Genomic DNA, 20918 nt, shown 5'->3' on the forward strand with positions numbered 1-20918 from the left:
TGGCTGGGCTCTCCCTTAGAGATAGGGTGAGAAGCTCTGCCATCCGGGAGGAGCTCGGAGTAGAGCCGCTGCTCCTCCGCGTTGAGAGGAGCCAGATGGGGTGGCTTGGGCACCTAGTTAGGATGCCCCCTGAGCGCCTCCCTGGTGAGGTGTTCAGGGCATGTCCCTCCGGTAGGAGACCCCCGGGAAGACCCAGGACACGTTGGAGAGACTATGTCTCTCGACTGGCCTGGGAACGCCTGGGGATCCCTCCGGATGAGCTGGAAGAAGTAGCTGGGGAGAGGGAAGTCTGGGCCCCTCTGCTTAGGCTGCTGCCCCCGCGACCCGACCCCGGATAAGGGTAGAGGATGGATGGATGGATAATAAATTACACATAGCGTGTGAATTAGAGTAATAAATTACGCTACATGCCGGTACAACCTAAACATATTGCCAACATATTCTTTATTATTTCATTATTGGATTTTATTGTTCGGTGATACATGTACTGCTCTGTAAAAGCAACTGGTTTGCGTTTCGAAGATAGAGTTTATCTGTGCGCGTAAATGTAAAATAAAGCCATTTCAAGACCTTTGTGATTAAAATAATTATTTTGCTGCAACCAAGTCTCGTTTCCGGGATGGCCGTGAATTGGTCGTTTCCGGTCGCGATAAGGGGAGGGACCGAGTCTCCAAACGCTGCCCCCTGGCGGACAAGGGACATTTATTACCCTCCAATCTACCCCCCCCCCCCCATCACAAAATGACAGGAGAAACTGGGTTGCTTGTCAAATACTATTTTATTTTCACAAGCCGTGTAGGAATGACTATATTAGCATTGTTTACATATCTATTCCTGTCATTGAAATATGCCATACAAAACGTATCTAATCAAATCAAATGACCAGTACAAAGGTCTGAAAAAGCCCAAATGATAATATATCAGATACATATCAAAAGTCCGAGTCGTGAAATGACAAAAAGCCTGGAAAAGAAAAAAGAAAAATAACATTTCCTGTTTAAATGCTATTTACAAAATGACGGAAACCAAAATGGTGTGAAACAAATAAAAAGCATTTCCCCCCTTTGAGAAATCAAACCGTGTTTGAATCTTGGTCCAATTTGCTCTTTATTCACCAGTTATTAGGACGTGAGGTTTCCAGTAGCACCCACTGACTTCGTCATTAACTGACAGCATTTGACTCATTTTAAGAGAATAAGAGTCACATAGGAAGTGATGACACGCATATGCACCAAAATAAGAGCAAAGGAGACGTTTCCGTGACACAGGCCATGAACACAAAGGAGAGGAGCACTTTGACATGTAATGAGAGCAGGAAGCAAAAGAAAAGGTTTAGCGCCAGTTAAAGGTTCAAAATGAACTGTCCAATGTAAAAGAAAGAAATCTCACTTTAAATTTGAGGTTTTCTGACATTTACAACTTCATCGGGGAACAGAGTTGCACAGAAGCTCTTTTGACACATGACTGACTAAATTATGAAAATAATGAGAATCTAAATGAGCCTCTATGCAACATCCAGAGAAGCTACGTTCAGAACCTCACCGTTGGGCTCAAACTTGGAATCTAATTTATTTCGGACAAAAGCTGTTGAACTTTTGATATTTCAAAAAGAAAAAGGAAAACTTTGATTTTTGTATTGTATTGATAACAACATACGGAACCCATGGAGAGACAAAGAAAAACAAGCGTCAGTAATCGGGATGCTGCTTTTTACAGAATAGTTCTGGTTTCTAAGATCATTGACGAGAGCAGCAATTCTGGTGGTTCAGTACCAAAACGTGATTCTATGCTGCAAGAACTCAGCTCTGGACCCCCCTGGTGTTGGCTGTAAACTGGGCCGTTCCAAAAGTGAACAGAGAACAGATGAAGCTTTGGAACAACTCATCTGGTGATGGAGAAATTAGTGTGTTGCTATAATATTAGACTAAATATTTGGCAAGACTGACCTGTTTATACGTCAGTTAGTGAGTTCATCAGTGTGTGTGTGTGTGTGTGTGTGTGTGTGAGTGTGAGTGTGTGTGTACATGATTTAACCTGACCACAAAGTCAGAATGAGATCAGTTTAGTGAGAGTCTGGTCCGGTCCAGAGTTCCCCACAGTGGTCCAAGGCAGCAAACATCTCACACACCCCCACATCTACTGCATGTTGTCTGCGTAATCATCATCTACTGATCTCAAAGTGCCACTCTCAACGCAGCAAAAAAAAAAAAAAAAAAATCATGGTTGTTCAGTTCACAGTTGCAGCACGTGGGTCCAAACAGGCCTGGGATGGAGGCTGGACAGCAGGAGCAGACAGATTCTCCCCTTCCATGGTAACCTTGTTTAACCACCTTCACTACAAGTTGACCAGCTCATGAGCAACAAACTGCTTGAGCCTCTCCAGGTACTGTCCATAGAGCTCCACGTCATTGTGTCCAGCCCCTTCCACCCAGAGAGGCTCCACCGGGCGCTGACAGCGCTCGTACAGAGCCAAGCCGTGAGAGAAGTCGATGACCTCGTCCTCCGTGCCGTGAATGACCAGGACCGGCGACGTCACCTTCGAAATCTTATCGATGCTGCGGAGGAAGAGAGGAGCAATTAACCGTGTGGGGCTAAAGAGGAAGTCATTAACTGTAGTGTGGCCATCTCACCAGCAGAGGGCGCTGAAGGAGGGAGGGAGGGAGAGAGAGGAGGGAGGGAGGGAGGGAGAGAGAGGAGGGAGGGAGGGAGGGAGGGTTACCCTAACCCCCCCCCACTGTCACTTACTTGGGGAAGGCGTCGAAGCAGTAGGTCTTCTTGGTGTCGGGGAACGCCACCCTCATGCCGGAGGTGAGGGGCGAGTGGAGGATGACGGCGGCGCTCTCGTAGCGAGACGCCAGGTCCACCGAGGGCACGGTCCCGATGCTCTGGCCGTACACGATCACGCTCTCAGGCCGGACGCCGTAGCTGCGGAGGCAGAAGCACCGAGCGTCACCTGTGGGGCTCATGGGCTCACCTGGACTGATCATTATGGGAGGAGGTCCTGACCCCGACCCTGATCAGAGCAACTTAATCATCGTCACTGCAGCTCCTACCTGAGCTCCTACCTGAGCTCCTACCTGAGCTCCCACCTGAGCTCCCACCTGAGCTCCCACCTGAGCTCCTACCTGAGCTCCCACCTGAGCTCCCACCTGAGCTCCTACCTGAGCTCCCACCTGAGCTCCTACCTGAGCTCCCACCTGAGCTCCTACCTGAGCTCCTACCTGAGCTCCTACCTGAGCTCCTACCTGAGCTCCCACCTGAGCTCCTACCTGAGCTCCCACCTGAGCTCCTACCTGAGCTCCTACCTGAGCTCCTACCTGAGCTCCTACCTGAGCTCCTACCTGAGCTCCCACCTGCAGCTCCCACCTGCAGCTCCCACCTGAGCTCCCACCTGAGCTCCCACCTGCAGCTCCCACCTGAGCTCCCACCTGCAGCTCCCACCTGAGCTCCCACCTGAGCTCCCACCTGAGCTCCCACCTGCAGCTCCCACCTGAGCTCCCACCTGAGCTCCGCCTCCACGCCACAGACGGCCAGGCGAGGTCCGCCTCCCCGCCACAGACGGCCAGGCGAGATCCGCCTCCCCGCCACAGACGGCCAGGCGAGGTCCGCCTCCACGCCACAGACGGCCAGGCGAGGGCCAGGCAAGGTCCGCCTCCCCGCCACAGACGGCCAGGCGAGGTCCGCTTCCCCGCCTCCACGCCACAGACGGCCAGGCGAGGGCCGCCTCCACGCCACAGACGGCCAGGCGAGGTCCGCTTCCCCGCCTCCACGCCACAGACGGCCAGGCGAGGGCCGCCTCCCCGCCACAGACGGCCAGGCGAGGTCCGCCTCCCCGCCACAGACGGCCAGGCGAGGGCCGCCTCCACGCCACAGACGGCCAGGCGAGGTCCGCTTCCCCGCCTCCACGCCACAGACGAGGGCCGCCTCCCCGCCACAGACGGCCAGGCGAGGTCCGCCTCCCCGCCACAGACGGCCAGGCGAGGTCCGCCTCCCCGCCACAGACGGTCAGGCGAGGTCCGCCTCCCCGCCACAGACGGTCAGGCGAGGTCCGCTTCCCCGCCTCCTCGCCACAGACGGCTGAACTCCTCAGTGTTTACGTGCTCCTTAATGCTGCTGGCTGACCACCGTGTTAGAGCCCCAGTGTTTATTGGAAATCCGTTGCTAGGCTACCGCTCAATATTCGGCTACCGCTCAATATTCGGCTACCGCTCAATATTCGGCTACCGCTCAATATTCGGCTACCACTCAATATTAGGCTATGAGGATCTCCTGCTGAGTCGCTTCCCTCGGGGAAAAGAAAATGATGGGCTGGAACTCAAAGAGTCAATAACAAGAAGCGGATCAGACGTTAGCCAGCGTGTTAGCCAGCGTGTTAGCCAGCGTGTTAGCCAGCGTGTTAGCCAGCGTGTTAGCCAGCGTGTTAGCCAGCGTGTTCCCTCTGAACATTCTTCTGCTGCTTGAGTACTGGTCATGTGGCAGCAGCAGTGCACGTGACACACTCTCCAACCAGGCCGTGCACGCCCGAGTACAAAATGGAGGTTGTGTGAGTGTGAAAACCAGCTGAGTTATGCAATGGATGAATCATCGGGGCCAGTGTGAGCGCAGGTGAAGGGAGCGTCCTCGTGCTCCTGGCTGAGCTCTCCAGGCTGGAGGCAGCAGACCGAGCTGAGGAGCAGGTTTGGCAGAGCAAACGTTCCAATTCGGTTCAACCATAGAAACCACCCAGCAGGAAGCACAAGCAGCACTAAGGAGACACCAGGACCCTAGCCCTAGCCCTAAACCAGGACCCTAGCCCTAGCCCTAAACCAGGACCCTCACACAGAACCCTAACCCTAGCCCTAAACCAGGACCCTCACACAGAACCCTAAACCAGGACCCTCACACAGAACCCTAACCCTAGCCCTAAACCAGGACCCTCACACAGAACCCTAAACCAGGACCCTCACACAGAACCCTAACCCTAAACCAGGACCCTCACACAGAACCCTAACCCTAAACCAGGACCCTCACACAGAACCCTAAACCAGGACCCTCACACAGAACCCTAAACCAGGACCCTCACACAGAACCCTAAACCAGGACCCTCACACAGAACCCTAAACCAGGACCCTCACACAGAACCCTAAACCAGGACCCTCACACAGAACCCTAACCCTAAACCAGGACCTTTCTATCAACTCTAACCAACTCTTGATGTAGGACCAATAACCCAGGGTTGGCCTGTTTGCACTAACTAATCCTTTTTTATAACTATATTATATATATAACTATAACTAATCATAACTAATAACTAATCATCCCACCTCTGGAATGTCTTATTTGCACCTTCATTTTTCCCCAAGGGAAAGTGGGTGTAAAAGTTTAGGCACTATTGTTACCACCCGCCCTTTAAGAGTGATTAATAGTCATTAATAGTCATTAATAGTCATTAATAGTGATCAACAGTGATTAATAGTGATTAACGGTGATTAATAGTGATTAACAGTGATTAATAGTCATTAATAGTGATTAATAGTGGTTAATAGTGACTACCTTCTGAAGAGTGATGCAATCACACTCATCACCAGCTGTTAGATCCTTTAAACAAACGTAAGTGATCCAGCGAATGCTTTTGTTTGAGCTGGAAGCGTCAGAGGAGGACGTCCTGCAGGATGTGAGCACGCCGCCCACAGCCACACCCCTGAATGGCGCTCCCCCGGGGCCGCGCCGCTCTCGGGGCCGCGCCGCTCTCGGGGCCGCGCCGCTCTCGGGGCCGCGCCGCTCCCCCGGGGCCGCGCCGCTCCCCCGGGGCCGCGCCGCTCTCGGGGCCGCGCCGCTCCCCACCCCCGGGGCCGCGCCGCTCCCCACCCCCGGGGCCGCGCCGCTCCCCCGGGGCCGCGCCGCTCTCGGGGCCGCTCCCCACCCCCGGGGCCGCGCCGGCACCAGGAAGAAGAGCTGCTCTACAATCAGGACCGACGGCCGTCACTTGACTCAGCAAAATCCCCTAAAAGTGGTCGTCATATAGGGCAGAGCGAGGGTCCCAGCAGGGCTCAGGAAGGTGTGCATACCTGTGGGGGCCTCTCATCACAAGGGGTCACTAGTGATCACTGAGGACCAGCCATGATCATCACCCATGATCACCGCCCAGCAGCATTAGTGGTGTTACTGGTCGTACTGGTTGATGGGGCCACTACAGCAGAGGCACCTCCAGGACCTGAAATCCTGATTGAGATCTGAAATCTGAAGATATAAACGGGTTTTTGTACGTGTAACGAGGCCGCGCAGGAAACAATCGGCCCGATCATCTGATGACGGAACACCAGGAAGATCCCATTAGGCTGGCCCGGGTCACATCAGGCTGGCCCGGGTCACATCAGGCTGGCCCGGGTCACGCCAGGCTGGCCCGGGTCACATCAGGCTGGCCCGGGTCGCGCCAGGCTGGTGTTCCCAGAAGAATTCCCTTCTTTGTTACTAAAGAAAGGTTCCCTCTCATGTGAGCCCAGTTCCGCTACATGCTACATGCTACATGCTACACGCTCACACTGCTGTTGGCTGGAATGAAGCCGTTAACGGAGGTAAAATGTGTCACCGGATCTTCCGCGGCCACGTGGAACGGCGCTCTTTCATTCAGAAGTTTGCGTTTGGTTCCAGTCAGCTGACTCCAGCCTCACAACCGGCTGATCACATGTGATCCCACGTGATCCCATGTGATCACGGGGGAACACGTGCAGGGAACTCTGGGTGAGTGTCAGCAGCTCTATTCCAGGAGGGAAGAACCTCTGGAAGCTTCGCTTCAAAATAAGACGCAGCCCAACCTGCAGCTGAGGCCACTTCCTGGCTGTGGAACATGTACAAGCAGGAGCTTCCTGTTTAACTTATCAACTTCCTTTTCTTAAAGGCCCAATTTACACAAGAACGCAGCAGAGCAGGAGGAAACAGCCCCATGGCTCTTCATGGGGTAATTAATGGGGTAATTAATGGGGTTAATAATGGGGTAATTAATGCCACACCGAGCCTACACATGCTCCTGATCAGATGTTCTCCAGCAGGTAGAAGCAAAAGCTCATCAAGGCTAAAGGAACAACAATGATGCCCCCCCATCATATAATAATATCTCATGTTTACACTAGTTCTCGCTGGATGTGGACAATAAAGTGCGTCTTTCCTTCTGCAGCCTCCACAGACCACGGCTGTGGTGTTGGAGGTGCTGAGGAGCGACGTGGACCCCCCGGAGCTGCTGCACCGCCCCAGCAACACTGGCTTCATGTCTTTGAGCGCTCCTTCAGGGCTGTATTCCACTCAAGGAGATAAAGGTGGGGACCATCTCTTGGTCCTGTTCCAGCAGCAACATGATTATTGACGTTGATTTGCTCATATTTTATGATGAAATACAACCAAAATATGTAGTCAGCAGAATAAAGGGACAAATGCCTCTTATTGTAAATAACATGATTATTCAAACAATTCACCAAGTGGTGAACATTGAACTAAAAGCTGCTCAGCATCCTCTGAGTCCAGAGCAGGTTTCAGGGGACTCACGGATCCGCGCATTAGCTTCTAACCCTAACCCTGACCCTGACCCTGACCCTAACCCTAACCCTGACCCTAACCCTGACCCTAACCCTAACCCTAGCCCTGACCCTAGCCCTAGCCCTAGCCCTAACCCTGACCCTGACCCTAGCCCTGACCCTAACCCTGACCCTGACCCTGACCCTAGCCCTGACCCTAACCCTGACCCTGACCCTAGCCCTGACCCTAGCCCTAACCCTGACCCTGACCCTAGCCACAGGTGACGCGCTGGCCACTGTGCAGCGCTCTTAACCAGGCGATTAACCAATCAAACCTGTTCTCCTGACTCTGTTGGGACGCTCACATCGTCTCCTTACCGTGATCGGAGAGCGTGCCAGGCGGCGTCCACGTCAGAATAAAGGTTCTTCTCCGAAGGCTTCCCGGAGCTGGCGCCGTAGCCCGAGTAGTCGTAGGAGAAGACGTTACAGTTAATGCGTGAGCCCAGGCCGATGTAGAAGCTGCTCATCTGGCCCAGGTCCACGGCGTTCCCGTGGGAGAACAGGAGCGTGTAGCGAGCGCTGGGCGAGCAGCGCACAAACATGCAGGCGATGCGGTTCCCCCTCGAGGTGCGTGTCATGAAACACTCGATGGCTTCCTTCTCCCGGGAAGAGTACTGCCAGTCCGCTCGCTCCGACAGGTGCAGGCTCCACCGGCTGCCGCTCTCGTCACACATGAGGCTGTAGGTGGGCTCTGGGGGCAGGAAGGCCAACTTGGAGGCAATTTTGCTGGGGCAGGGCGGACAGCAGAACAGGCAACAAAGCTCGCTGAGGGACAAGTGGTTCATCCTCAAAACACTGACAGAGGGGGGGGGGGGGGGAGAGAGCACTGGTTATAGAAACAGGAAGAAGTTCTACCAGAGGATTGAACTGGTCGATTCAGGGCAGCATCCGATCCTGACTGATCACGTCTAAAACACCCAAACTTTGCTGTCCCTAAACTCTTAACTCACCTCTTTGGTTGAATGGCCCAGGGTTAGGGGCCTTGACCTGGCCCAGGGTTAGGGGCCTTGACCTGGGCCGGGGTTAGGGGCCTTGACCTGGGCCGGGGTTAGGGGCCTTGACCTGGGCCAGGGTTAGGGGCCTTGGCCTGGGCCAGGGTTAGGGGCCTTGGCCTGGGCCAGGGTTAGGGTTAGGGGTTAGGGGCCTTGGCCTGGGCCAGGGTTAGGGTTAGGGGTTAGGGGCCTTGGCCTGGGCCAGGGTTAGGGGTTAGGGGCCTTGGCCAGGCCCAGGGTTAGGGGCCTTGACCTGGGCCAGGGTTAGGGGCCTTGACCTGGCCCAGGGTTAGGGGTCAGGGGCCTTGACCTGGCCCAGGGTTAGGGGCCTTGACCTGGGCCAGGGTTAGGGGTTAGGGGCCTTGACCTGGCCCAGGGTTAGGGGCCTTGACCTGGGCCAGGGTTAGGGGTTAGGGGCCTTGACCTGGCCCAGGGTTAGGGGCCTTGACCTGGGCCAGGGTTAGGGGTTAGGGGCCTTGACCTGGCCCAGGGTTAGGGGCCTTGACCTGGGCCAGGGTTAGGGGCCTTGGCCTGGGCCATTCTATGGCTGAACGTACATTCTCTAGCACAGTTTAGCTGGGAAAGTGTGCATGTGTGTACTTTGTTAATAATTCTGTGCTAAAAGACATTTGAATCGGATGAAACCCCTCGCGATGTTTTAATGAGGCCAATATCAGGTTAATAGTAATAAATGATGGAATTCAAGGCATGTAAAGAATTTGCTTCAGCCGGTTGGGAGTAAAGGGTTAAAGCTCCTTCTAATTTGGCTCCATCGGCTGAATGTGGGGACATTAAAATGATAGTGGAGCGGCTAAATTACACAGAGGAAGCTATTATATTCCCATATTATCCCAAAATAGTCCAAAATCTCCACAGACCCCAGCGACTGGATGGAGCCCAGTTTACTGTAAAATGGAGGAATCATCTATGCTGCGAGATTACCGGGATCTGCCGGGGATCTGCCGGGGATCTGCCCGGGATCTGCCCTCTACATGACGGCTTAATTAGGCGATCACACGCCGTGCGCGAGCTTCCCACCACCACGCGCCACTGGCCCGGCGTTACCTGGACTGAGGTCGGCTTGGTTGAGACGCGGTCGCCAGGTGGTTCCTTCGGCACCAATGAGCTAATTTCCCAGGACCAGTAGATCGCCACGGTTCTCCGCGACCAGGTTGTCCGTCGATCCGTGCGGTGTCCGAGCGAAGCCACTGTGTTCCCGTCCTGGCTCCGCAGCTGCGAGTCGCCTCTTCGCCCTCCGGTTCCGACAACAAGGCTGCAGTTTCCTCCTCCTCCGCTCGGCCTCCTCAACATACAAGCGAGAGCAAATTCGATTTATTCTAAACACTCGAGTCCGTGTTGCCCCGCAGAGCCGCCAACAATGTGCGAGTTCATAATCGTCTGCGGGAGATAATAGTTGTCTTGGTCCAACATCACCGCTTTGTTAGATATATATATAATATATATTTTTCTGGATATCAAAACGCTCAGTGAGCGATGTAATTTGATTGGCAGCTGGGTAGACCAATAGCAAATGCGCTATAAAAGTAATACACCAATGGGAACCAGCGTACGTGTATATGGGCGTTTCTGTGTCTCGTTGTTGCCGCCTCATCTTTTGATTGACATCCAGCTTAGCCAATCAGAAAGTGTTTCGATAAGGAGCAGTCCAATCGCCTTTTATCAAGTTTGTTTTAGCGTTTAGGCAAGTGGCGCTAAGACAATGTAATTATATATGTTGATTTCAATTATATATCTTTATTTAACCCAAAAGGACATGATTTTCTTATAGTTTATGTGCCTTTAAAAATGAAGTATTCACGTTTTGGCCACATCAGCCAATAACATTGGCTAACGTGAACCTTTTGCTTCCGGGTTAGGGGTCTCTGCCTGGCCGGCGTGCTTGGGAATTTAAATATCTTCGGAATATTGGCAAAATAAGCGATAAAAAAGAACATAAGATGAGTTCTCAGAAAGGTAATGTGTCTCGGTCGCGAGGCCAGAAGCATCAAAACACGTTTGCCTATAAAAACGACAAGCATGGAGCGACTACACAATTAAAGGTAAATATAAAGGAGTAGCCTATTAGCCTGTAGCTCAGCAGCGCTTGTGTCGAGTCACGTGTGAACAAATCAATGTGCCAGTTATGATGTCGACTATGGTTTTGCAGAAGGCGAAAGCCAAGATTCACGACGGCCTCTGCCAACATTGCAAAGATGTGCTCGAGTGGAAAGTGAAGTACAACAAATACAAGACTTTAACACAGCCCCGGAAGTGGTGAGCTGCCTGGCACAAGTTTGAGCTTCACAATCTCTTTTTATCGTTTTAACCGGTGGTGGCTCAGTCTTTGGGGGACGGGGCTGAGAAGCAAAGGGTGCAGACAAAATTTGCAAGGGGAAGTGCCCTTGAGCCAGGTGCCGAAGCCTCAAATGCTGTAATGTCAGCGTGTGCGTCAGAATCCTTCTAACGCGTTTTTGATCATGCATGCAAATGTCTGCATTTGTGTTCGGTGTGAGACCTGATAACATTGGTGCAAACTTCTGTCAGCGTCAGGTGCTCTCAGAAGACTGTGAAGGACGCCTACCACATCATCTGCAAGCCGTGCGCTCTCCAGCTAGAGCTTTGCTGCAAGTGTGGAAAGAAGGAAGAAATCATTATTCCGTAAGTGATATCAGGTTATGAGAACGTGCATTGTGCAGTGTCCTGCACACACAGTGCACAGTTGCATGTTCACAGTGCAGTCCTGTCTCCGACTGATGTGTCACTTCTGTCACATTCATTCTTTAAATTGTTCCTCAGATCATTTAGAGAATTTTGCATATCTTGATTGATTGTGGTGGTTTTAACGGTCACAATGAAGCTGAGGAAAAGTAATTGTTGTTAAGACGTTTTTCCTGCCCAAATCTTGCATTTTTCATTTTTAATCAACTTGTAGTAAGTTAATTCTAGAGTCATTCTGCCATCTTGTGGACGTTTGTGTGTATTGCTGTTTTTAGCCTGTTTATCCATCTAAATGGTGCAGTGTCCTCCTGAAACGCTCTTCAGACACCAGTTGAGCATTTATGTCTCCAGTAATGATGACAAGTAAATGTAGCTGACTCAGTTAAAGAACATAGCATTATTAAATATTTTCACAAATTTTGGATAACGAGGACCGGTTGGATCAGGAGGACCGGTTGGATCAGGAGGACCGGTTGGATCAGGAGGACCGGTTGCAGTCTGGTGTTGGGATCCGTGGTGTTGGAATGGAAAGGGTGCCTTGAAAGCATCTGCACTGCTATTACATTTCTTGAGGCTAATGAAAACATTGAATAATAATTAAAATATTATAAATGTATAATTCAAGCGGTTCCGTCAGGGCCTGTTGCTGGTCCAGACTGACTCGGCATCTTTTCCTTTTGCCTCAGAGTGAATTCACAAGGGGAGACACGAGATGGGGACGAGAGAAAGACGGACGTGGACGACGTGGGCGGCGACGATGGAGACTTGTTTGGAGACGAGCATGAAGAAGAAGCGGGAATTGACGGTTCCTGACTGAATCAGGATTCCAGGGGGACTTTTGGAGCAAAAAGCTTCTCTCATAGATTTAAAGTCACGACTCGAACTGAGTGATGCACCTGTGGAAAAGATGTGACTTTTAAACAATGGCTGATTTTTTGCTTCTGTGTTTTGGAGTTTTGACGGTTCTGTTCCTTGCGTCGCTGCCATAAACGAGGGATTTCAGTTCCTTTTATTAATGATGGAAATCCATGATTGAACTGAGGGATCAAGATCAAAATACTGACCGATATGTAGAGAAATAAAAGCACCAAACCAATAAATACACACAATAAGTGTTCGGTCCAAACGACCTGAAACATGAGAAACACAAATGAGGCAAAGACAACAGTTCTGAATTTTACTTGCAGGAGGACGGAGAGATGTGCTCAGTTCCAGATCTCCAACACGTCCTGACGCACACCTCCCCCATCCTTGTTTATTGAGAGTAGGAGGTCCCTGGTTACAGAATTCAGACGTGTCTAAGGGAGGGGGGGCACAAGATGGCAGGTCCCAAACAGAGCAAGAGACAGAATCAGAAACAGGTTTATTACCATTGTTCATGTAATACACAGTATTACACAAGCCAGGAATTTGTCCTGGTGTGACGCTGCGACATTGGAGGCCGCGGACGGCGTCGCCGTGGGGGCGGAGCGGCACAGCGTTGAGACGGGTGGAGGCCGCGGACGCCGTCGCCGTGGGGGCGGAGCGGCACAGCGTTGAGACGGGTGGAGGCCGCAGGCCGCGGACGCCCTCACCGTGGGGGCGGAGCGGCACAGCGTTGACGACCTGATTTTTCTATTGATTCTCCTAACAGGAGCAGCCGTTGATCAATAGTCTAAATATCAATGGCCTGTTTCAGCCTGTGAAGCTGTTAATGATGCTGTGAGAGGAAGGAAGGCCTCACTGATGCATTTAGTTCTAACTATATATTCAGCCGTATATGTAGAATACTTCATCTTTACTGCACCAGAGCTACGATGGCTGAACATCTCAGACGTGCTCCACAATCCCACTGTGATCCAGTTTATTTCTGATTCCTGCTTCATTGGAATTGTGGTCAAAAATCCCGGACTGCTTTTGTGTCGTCTTTAGTCACGAGTCCGGTGCCGTTCTAGACCTTCACCCCCCCCCCCCCCCAGCATGGCCGTGATCAGCACTACAGTTAAAAACATAAATATTGGAATATCAGAAATGTCCTCTTGACAACATGCAGATGCTGTTTCCTCTTGTATTGTGATTCACCATGAGATTATTTTTAAGTCGAGGGCGACTCTGAAGATGCTTGTTTTTTAGAATACAGATTTATACTGATGATCACAGTTGTGTTATACGGTGCCTACAACATTTGCTCCACTAGATGGCAGCCTTTCCAGAGCTCTATGATTATTTAGCTGGCTGTGGAATAACATTCTAAACACCCCATAGTTCACGCTTGGACAATTCAAGACCCTTAAAAATGTATCTGAGTGAGAATTGACATTGCTTTTCTGATGTTGGATGTTAATTTTGTCTCTCGTCCGTTCTAAGCTCTCTGTCTCCTCTTGGGATCTATTACTGTTTACATCTGTGAGTTCTCGTGGTGATCATGAAGGATGAGGCCAACTTGGCTGAGTTGCTTTGGAAAAAGAGGTTTAATCTCACCAGGAAAATTAAAAATAAAGGACAAAGGTGTAGAAAAACAGCCAGTTTTCCTAGGATCACGTTGCTCTCTCCTGACAACCTGTGGAATCAGCAATAGGAAAGATGAGGTTGGTTGGACAGACGGGACCTTCATGATGAAGATCCAGCAGGTCTAGAACTCATATTCAGGCCGTGAGCTCAACCCTCGTGTTTCTTCAGACGGAAGCTTCTCCTGCGGTCGAACACAAACGCACCGAGGACCCAGACCATGAACTAAAGCCGAAGCCAGGGAACAGCGGTTCAGTGAATGTGGTTTTGAAGGTATAGAGGTGGACCAGGGTGTCGGTGGTGATTCTGTAGAAGGTCACAGTGCCAGCGGGGTAGTTCACATAGACGGCGACTCTCCGAAGATAAGTGGATGAGAAGGGGGGAAGGTCGACCCTTTTGTCATCGTGGAGGACAGAGTAACCTCTGTCAGAACACTCAAGGCTCCAAGACTGCTGATTCTCTCCAAACCGGCTTTGGAGACTGCTTCCATGTCTCCGGATCTTTTTGTATGCTACAGAAATGTGAACCCGTCCTGTCCACTCCACCTCCCAGTAACAGCGACCAGTTAGGCTGTTGCTACACAGCAGCTGGGGATAGTCCTCAAACCTCTCTGGATGGTCTGGATATGGTTGGTCCTCGGCCACTCTCCTCATCACCCTGTTGTTGGACACTTGGATTGACCTGTGGACGGTGTTGGTGTCCACGCTGAGCTCACAGTGATCTAAAGGGAGAGAGGAGGAACCAGGAACCAGCTCATGAAACACAACTGAGTCCACTAACTGCTGCTTTTTTCAGAGCGTGACGTGCTGACGCATCAAGTTGATCACTTACACTTCTTCACACCACTCTTAAGTCTCTCTTTCCCACAATGGTCCAGTCTGGATTGGGAGAAGACACAGAGGAAATGAAATCCAAGGCAGGACAGAGGTTCAACAGATGCCACCTCAACCTTGAGCTCTACACTGTTCGTCCCTGACTTTGGGTCGGCCTGAACCGGTTTGCTCTTGATTCGGTTTGTGAACCTCAGAGCTGGATTTGTGACATCTCTCCATATGCCAACGTCATGGAGGAGAACTTTGCCTATTTCTCTCTAAGGATTCCCTCACAGGCAGTGGCTGCAGCCAGATGGTTGTGCTGGCATCACCTGATCTTTTTGTATCGCTGACGTGACCCTTTTATTCTCCCTTATGTGGGTTCTCGTAACGGATCTGGCTGCATCTGCCGAAAAAACCGCCGAACCATCTGTTTCTCTTCCCTTTGTTTATCATTAAGCTTTTTCTGTGCCTCATCTAACTGCATTTTTGGGAGCTGTTCCTGCGCTGTCACCACCCCCTCTTTTTTTCCCTGTTGTTTAACTTTAAATGTGTTGATGTGGTGTGAAAGATGTCTCTCCCTGACATCTGCTATACTGCCTGGAAGGTCAGGATTTCCTTCCATGGCTTCTTTCGCTGGTTGTGGAAGTCCTAAAATTATGGCCTGACGGAATAAAGTGGTGTGCAAATTATCTGAGCCGGGATGGCACCCTGTGGCACACATCCATTCCTCTTTACACCTCGTAAGGAAGCCATGTGCCAACTCACTTTCCTCCCACAATTCTAACTCACAATTTCCCGTACTTGAACCCTGATCCTTTTCATATAATTCTGTCTGAGCTTCAACAGGCTCCTGACGCTCCAATTCTCCAATAAATGTAGCCGGAATTTTGAAGTTATCTGTCTTATTCTCACTCTCCTCTTTATCACTGCCATAAATCAATCTTGCCTTCTCCTCCCTGCGCTCAGCCCTGGCAAATCCTCCTGAGGGATCAACTCTTTTTACTTGTTTTATTTGATTGCTAGGTGTTTTAAAAATATCTAAAGTAGATTTTTGACTATCCTGTTTTTTAAATATAGTTTGTTGGGAGATTTTAGGGCGAACCACCTGAGCTTCCTCTCTAAATTCATTTTTTCCTAACTTATCTCCATCCTCTTCCTGTCCCTGTTTCATCCTGCTGACCTGTCTCCGAAGGTCCCACACTGTTTCACGTAAGTCCTGCAGTTCTTTATCTCTGTCCACATCTAACTGACCACTGTTAATAGTCAAAACTGGCAATTGATATGGGGGTGGGGAAGTGGTAGTAGGTAATGCTGGATAAAGAGTGGTGTTAAATGTCAGTGTCTGGTTTGGATCTTCTAATGGAGGCTTCTCTTCATTGGGCACTCGTGTAACCCCCATAGATCTGCAATAGTGCACCGCTGCACCTGCCACAGCCACAACATGTATCCTTCGGCGCTTATCTTCTAACTCCTTACCCTGTTTTTGCCATGATTTCCCTGCTATAAACCCTAATTTTGGATTATCCAAATGATCCTGTAATCTAGTGTGAATTTCTGACTCCCAGTTACACAATGCTTCAGCTAAATTAACCTTCACCTCTGGAGGGGGAAGTATCTTTTGCTTCTGAGCTTCCTTCCACAACTTTTTTATTGCATCCAATTCTCTTTCCCTGTCATCTTCTTTCATGCCACTCACCACCTGATCAAGAGTCCACTTCCACTGTTCTTCCACAGACCGAGGATAGGGAGAACATTCTCCTTGATCCCAACACGATTTACCACATTCTAGTTTCATCTTTAACTATGCTCCCAAGTGAGATTGAATGTGAATGACTCCAACGGTCAACTCAATGCCTCAGTGAAACAAGCTTCTAGATCAAACCTCTTTGATCCGGTTCCACTCTGGGGGTTAATTCCCAAGGACAAAGAGCCTTTTAATTCACGTTCACTCTGGCACGTTTCCACCCCACACAAAAACACAAATCTCGGGCGTCGGGAGTGTCCGTCCCGTCAACTACACTCCGAGTCCCAACCCAAATCTTTTTCATATACAGTGCACTGCATACAGCAATACAGCACTGTACTAGTTACGGTTTACTCTAACCGTTACAGCACTGTACTAGTTACGGTTTACTCTAACCGTCTATTCCCTGTTTTCTCAACAGTACTTCCGGACTCTAACCGTATATTCCCTGTTTTTTCAACAGTACTTCCCTGTTTTTCAACAGTACTTCCGGACTCTAACCGTTTATTCCCTGTTTTTCAACAGTACTTCCCTGTTTTTCAACAGTACTTCCCTGTTTTTCAACAGTACTTCCCTGTTTATCAACAGTACTTCCGGACTCTAACCGTAATTCCTGCAGTTGTTTCAATATTTTTATATTTGTATCTGGAATTTATAACTAGGACACTTCAATTGACAGTGACGACAAATTTTTGGAAATTGCCAATCTGCAGAGCTTGATTAAACAGGTGTCTGCTTACCTTTTTATTAGGGATCCCTTTGTTGTCAGTTGTCCTCCGAAGTGACCGTTGTTGAATTCTTTGCCTCAGATGACTTCTCTGTCTTCATCACGTCGGGGTCACCAAATTGTTGGATCGCAGTACCTTTGTGTGTAGCTGCCGATCCGCGTGTTCTTTGAATGAAGACTTCGAGAAGAAAAGTACCAATTTCAAAATGTATTTAACAATAGAACCAATTCCAGACACAAATATTACAGAGCTCCGGGCCAGTTCATAACCCTAGCAACAACAGAGTCAATTGTCAGGGCATGAAGTCTGACAACCTAACTATCCCTTGGCCCAGTCCTTTATAGTCACACACATGTAAATTCACAATGTTCATGCAATCCACTCCAGATCCCCTGCTGGGATGTCCTCGTCCTCTTCCTCCAGTCCCATGCGGTGTTGGTAGGGTTCTTCTTTTCCATTGTTTCCCAGGTGGCCAGCTCCCATTCTTCATGCAAATGTGATCATCAACCCCCCTGATGTTGCATTTACAATGAGTGTTTGACACCCCCTGCCTGACTGGCTCCTGAGATAACAATAGAACAAGCAACAATCCTGCAAATGGAATGTCTCTGTTCTTTATTACATTTACCAATGAGTCTACCTTGCCTAACTTCTAAGAGAAGACAGAAACATATGGTGAAACACATAACAACAAGATAAAGACAATTCTCAACAATCTGAACTGACAGCTGAAAGATTTTGCAGAATGTCGTTCCGAGGTATCTTCTCTAAAATCTTCTTGGTGACTTCCACGGCTCCTTGATCTTTGTAAGCCTTCACCATCAAATCCACAACGACCGTCCTCTCTCTGGTCTCTAGTTGGTAGTTTTTAACCGGGTTGAAGCCTCCCATGACTCCAGGATCTTTCAGGTAAAATTTGAATTTATTGAATTCTTCCTCAGTTAAATCCTCCAGAACATTCAGCAGGATCTCTTGGGCCATTGTAGCGTCCTGCTGGCAGTAGACCTGCAATCAAGTGAGTGAAGGAACATTTCAGGAGTGAACTACACACCTTCTCTTTAGAGCAGGAGTGCCCATTACGTTGATCCCGATCTACCGGTCGATCGGGATCTACTGGTCGGTCGATCGCGGCGTGACATTTAAAAATATCATTGTGAAACCAGTCTCACTGACGTCAGTGAGACTGGTTTCACCTGCGAGCTGGGAGGAGCCAGAGGGCATAAAAGGGGCGGTTCTCCTTAGTCTCTCTCTGGGCTGGGCTGCTGCCACCATACGTCATGGCCGTCTCATCATTTTAGTTTGGGTTTGAATCCTTATTTTCAGCACTCTTTGGGTTTCTTAATAAACATATCCAGATAATTTGATATTTCTGTGTGCTGATTCCCTCCTTTTGTTACAACTTTGAGCCAAGTCGTAACAATCAGCCGATCATTCGTCCCGTCACGTGATTGATGTACAGGGCAGCCAGTGAGATGACAACTGAAGTTGACGATCAAGTGACCAATCACGCGCAAACAACAGCGCTGAGTGCAGCAGAACGACGTCAGCCTATCAGCAGTCCCGTTACTTGATTGACATACAGGGCAGCCAATCAGAAGCGCTAAACTATCCAGCCAATTACCTCTGATTTTAAGCCACCGCTAAAGCTGATGGTCATCAAAATGACTGAGGGAGCGGGACCAAGTAAGAAGACAAAAACAGATCACTTTCATATCGGCCAGTGCAAACATCTACTTTCTACATGAAGATGATGAAGTCCAAAAAGCGTTGCACGGTGACTGATGAACATCTGGAGGTGTGGGTGAGGCTGTCAGCAGCTACGGTCCCTGTGCCTCCCTGGCTGGTTCAGTTCAGTGCACGTCAGCAAAGTGAACTTAGGTAATGACAAAAAAAGGTTAATAGTTAATTATTATGTGTGTTTTGCCATATTGGCTCATTCAGTTAAGCAAAGTACATCAACTGTACATACAAATAATCCTCAATACATTTGAAAATAATTAATGTTTTGCATTTTTGTGGTGGGTAGATCACTTTGACTTGGTCATTTTGTAGCTCGCATGCTGAAAAAGTGTGAGCACCCTGATTTAGAGCCTCCGTCCCCAAACACCATCATACAGGAGATGGTTTAAAGGTTGAATGAGTCATTAACGATGGTCCAAAGTTGGTTGTCAGTAACGGGACAGGAAATCAGACAGAGAGAGGAGCAACGATAGTTGTGGGGGAGCAGATCACAGAAAGCTGTTTTGATCATTTTCTGGATGAACCTACATCAACCTTCTCTCTCAAAGCTGCTTTAGTCACATGGGGCCCAAACGCACCTCCGCAATGGGGACCCCTTCACTCTGAACTCTTTATTTTGAAATGGCAACTAACTTGAATTGGTTTAGTTGGCTGATGGAACTGCTCCAAAGTGACATTTGACAGGCCAACGACCGGGACTGGGACAGCCCATAATACCCATATTAGTAACGAAACCCTAACCCTAACGAAAGTGGACAAAAGCCAAAGTTTCAGAATCAGCCTAAAGAAACATATGACAGAAGACATCAAAGACTTTAGGAACAAAGGCAGCGCATGTGCCATCGAGCTGCATCTTTCCAGGGTCGTGATTAGTAGCAGGTTATGATACAGTAGCACAGATCATCAAAGAACACGAGCACGTTGTCTAGAATCAAAGAAAAGAACAAAGCTGCATGAAACAGTTGTGATCAGGGCGACTCAAGTAGTTCTGAGGGATCTGGAGACAAGGCGGCATTGTTGATGACACACAGGAACAAACAAAAACATCAATCTGATATTGATATTAGAATGTACAGCACACACACACACACACACACACACACACACACACCACTCATACAGCACACACACTAACACACGCACACACACACACACACACACACAAATTCACACACACACACACACTCTCACTCACACACACATACACACACACACACCACTCATACACTCACTCACTCACACACAAACACACACACACACACACACACTCTCACACACAAACACACACACACACACACACACACCACTCATACACTCAGCAGCAGTAAAATTCCACCACCATGACCCAAACACACTCCGCTCTGCCGTCGACAGTTTGAACAGCTTCATATCGCCGTCGGCGCCACCCTGAATGAAACGGTTCCGTTCTAGAGCGACGCCACCAAGACGGTTACCTGAGGCAGGTGTAGCGGGTCCATGCTGTCGGGTCACCTGATCTTCAGCCCCATCAAGGCTGTGGAGGACACAGTGGTGACACTGGTCACATCACCAGGTGTCTCACACAGGAACTCTTCAAAGCCATCACAGATGTTCACGCTCCGCTCTAGACGGGACGGCGTGCCCTCACCATGGGGGCGGAGCGGCACAGCGTTGAGACGGGCGGAGGCTGCAGACCGCGGACGCCGTCACCGTGGGGGCGGAGCGGCACAGCGTTGAGACGGGTGGAGACCGCAGACCGTGGACGCCCTCACCGTGGGGGCGGAGCGGCACAGCGTTGAGACGGGCGGAGGCCGCAGACCGCGGACGCCCTCACCATGGGGGCGGAGCGGCACAGCGTTGAGACGGGTGGAGGCCGCAGGCCGCGGACGCCGTCGCCGTGGGGGCGGAGCGGCACAGCGTTGAGACGGGTGGAGGCTGCCGACCGTGGACGCCCTCACCATGGGGGCGGAGCGGCACAGAGTGGCTCCTCTGGCAAAGGTTGATCCCCGGACAGTGAGGTCATGGAGGTGGGAGGTGCAGGAAGTGCGCCGTGCGCTACAGTGCACACTCGTGCAGCCATGTTCTATTGTGGGGGCACGACCTGATTCTTCTATTGATTCTCCTAACAGGAGCAGCCGTTGATCAATAGTCTAAATATCAATGGCCTG

The 20918-nt window shown here is 50.2% G+C and overlaps 2 protein-coding genes and 1 long non-coding RNA gene across 5 annotated transcripts; 1 reads left to right on the forward strand and 2 right to left on the reverse strand.

Moving 5' to 3' along the window:
- Positions 1-759: 759 nt before the first annotated feature.
- LOC101078060 (alpha/beta hydrolase domain-containing protein 17B) lies at positions 760-10152 on the reverse strand. 2 transcript variants are annotated; one of them, XM_029829285.1, is made up of 4 exons: positions 9605-10152; positions 7866-8238; positions 2746-2925; positions 760-2555 (listed from the first exon to the last, which is right to left on the reverse strand). In XM_029829285.1, the coding sequence occupies exons 2-4, from the start codon at positions 8219-8221 to the stop codon at positions 2336-2338; spliced, it is 756 nt and encodes a 251-aa protein (XP_029685145.1). In that variant the 5' UTR covers positions 8222-8238; positions 9605-10152; the 3' UTR covers positions 760-2335. The 2 variants fall into 2 exon arrangements, with proteins under 2 accessions (XP_029685145.1, XP_029685144.1); XM_029829284.1 differs by having other exon boundaries at positions 7866-8342; positions 9605-9984.
- On the reverse strand, positions 2941-4867 carry LOC115247492 (uncharacterized). Its single transcript, XR_003886558.1, has 3 exons — positions 3478-4867; positions 3404-3441; positions 2941-3040 (listed from the first exon to the last, which is right to left on the reverse strand). It is a non-coding gene; the product is annotated as an uncharacterized lncRNA (long non-coding RNA).
- A 216-nt stretch (positions 10153-10368) lies between the features above and the next one.
- Positions 10369-12388, forward strand: LOC101078288 (uncharacterized protein C9orf85 homolog). 2 transcript variants are annotated; one of them, XM_011621654.2, is made up of 4 exons: positions 10369-10599; positions 10707-10813; positions 11090-11197; positions 11944-12388. In XM_011621654.2, the coding sequence occupies exons 1-4, from the start codon at positions 10498-10500 to the stop codon at positions 12068-12070; spliced, it is 444 nt and encodes a 147-aa protein (XP_011619956.1). In that variant the 5' UTR covers positions 10369-10497; the 3' UTR covers positions 12071-12388. The 2 variants fall into 2 exon arrangements, with proteins under 2 accessions (XP_011619956.1, XP_003979987.2); XM_003979938.3 differs by having other exon boundaries at positions 10371-10599; positions 11084-11197.
- The last annotated feature ends 8530 nt before the right edge of the window (positions 12389-20918 follow it).

This window comes from Takifugu rubripes, chromosome 21 (assembly GCF_901000725.2).
Source record: "Takifugu rubripes chromosome 21, fTakRub1.2, whole genome shotgun sequence".
NCBI classification, from domain to species: Eukaryota; Metazoa; Chordata; class Actinopteri; order Tetraodontiformes; family Tetraodontidae; genus Takifugu; species Takifugu rubripes.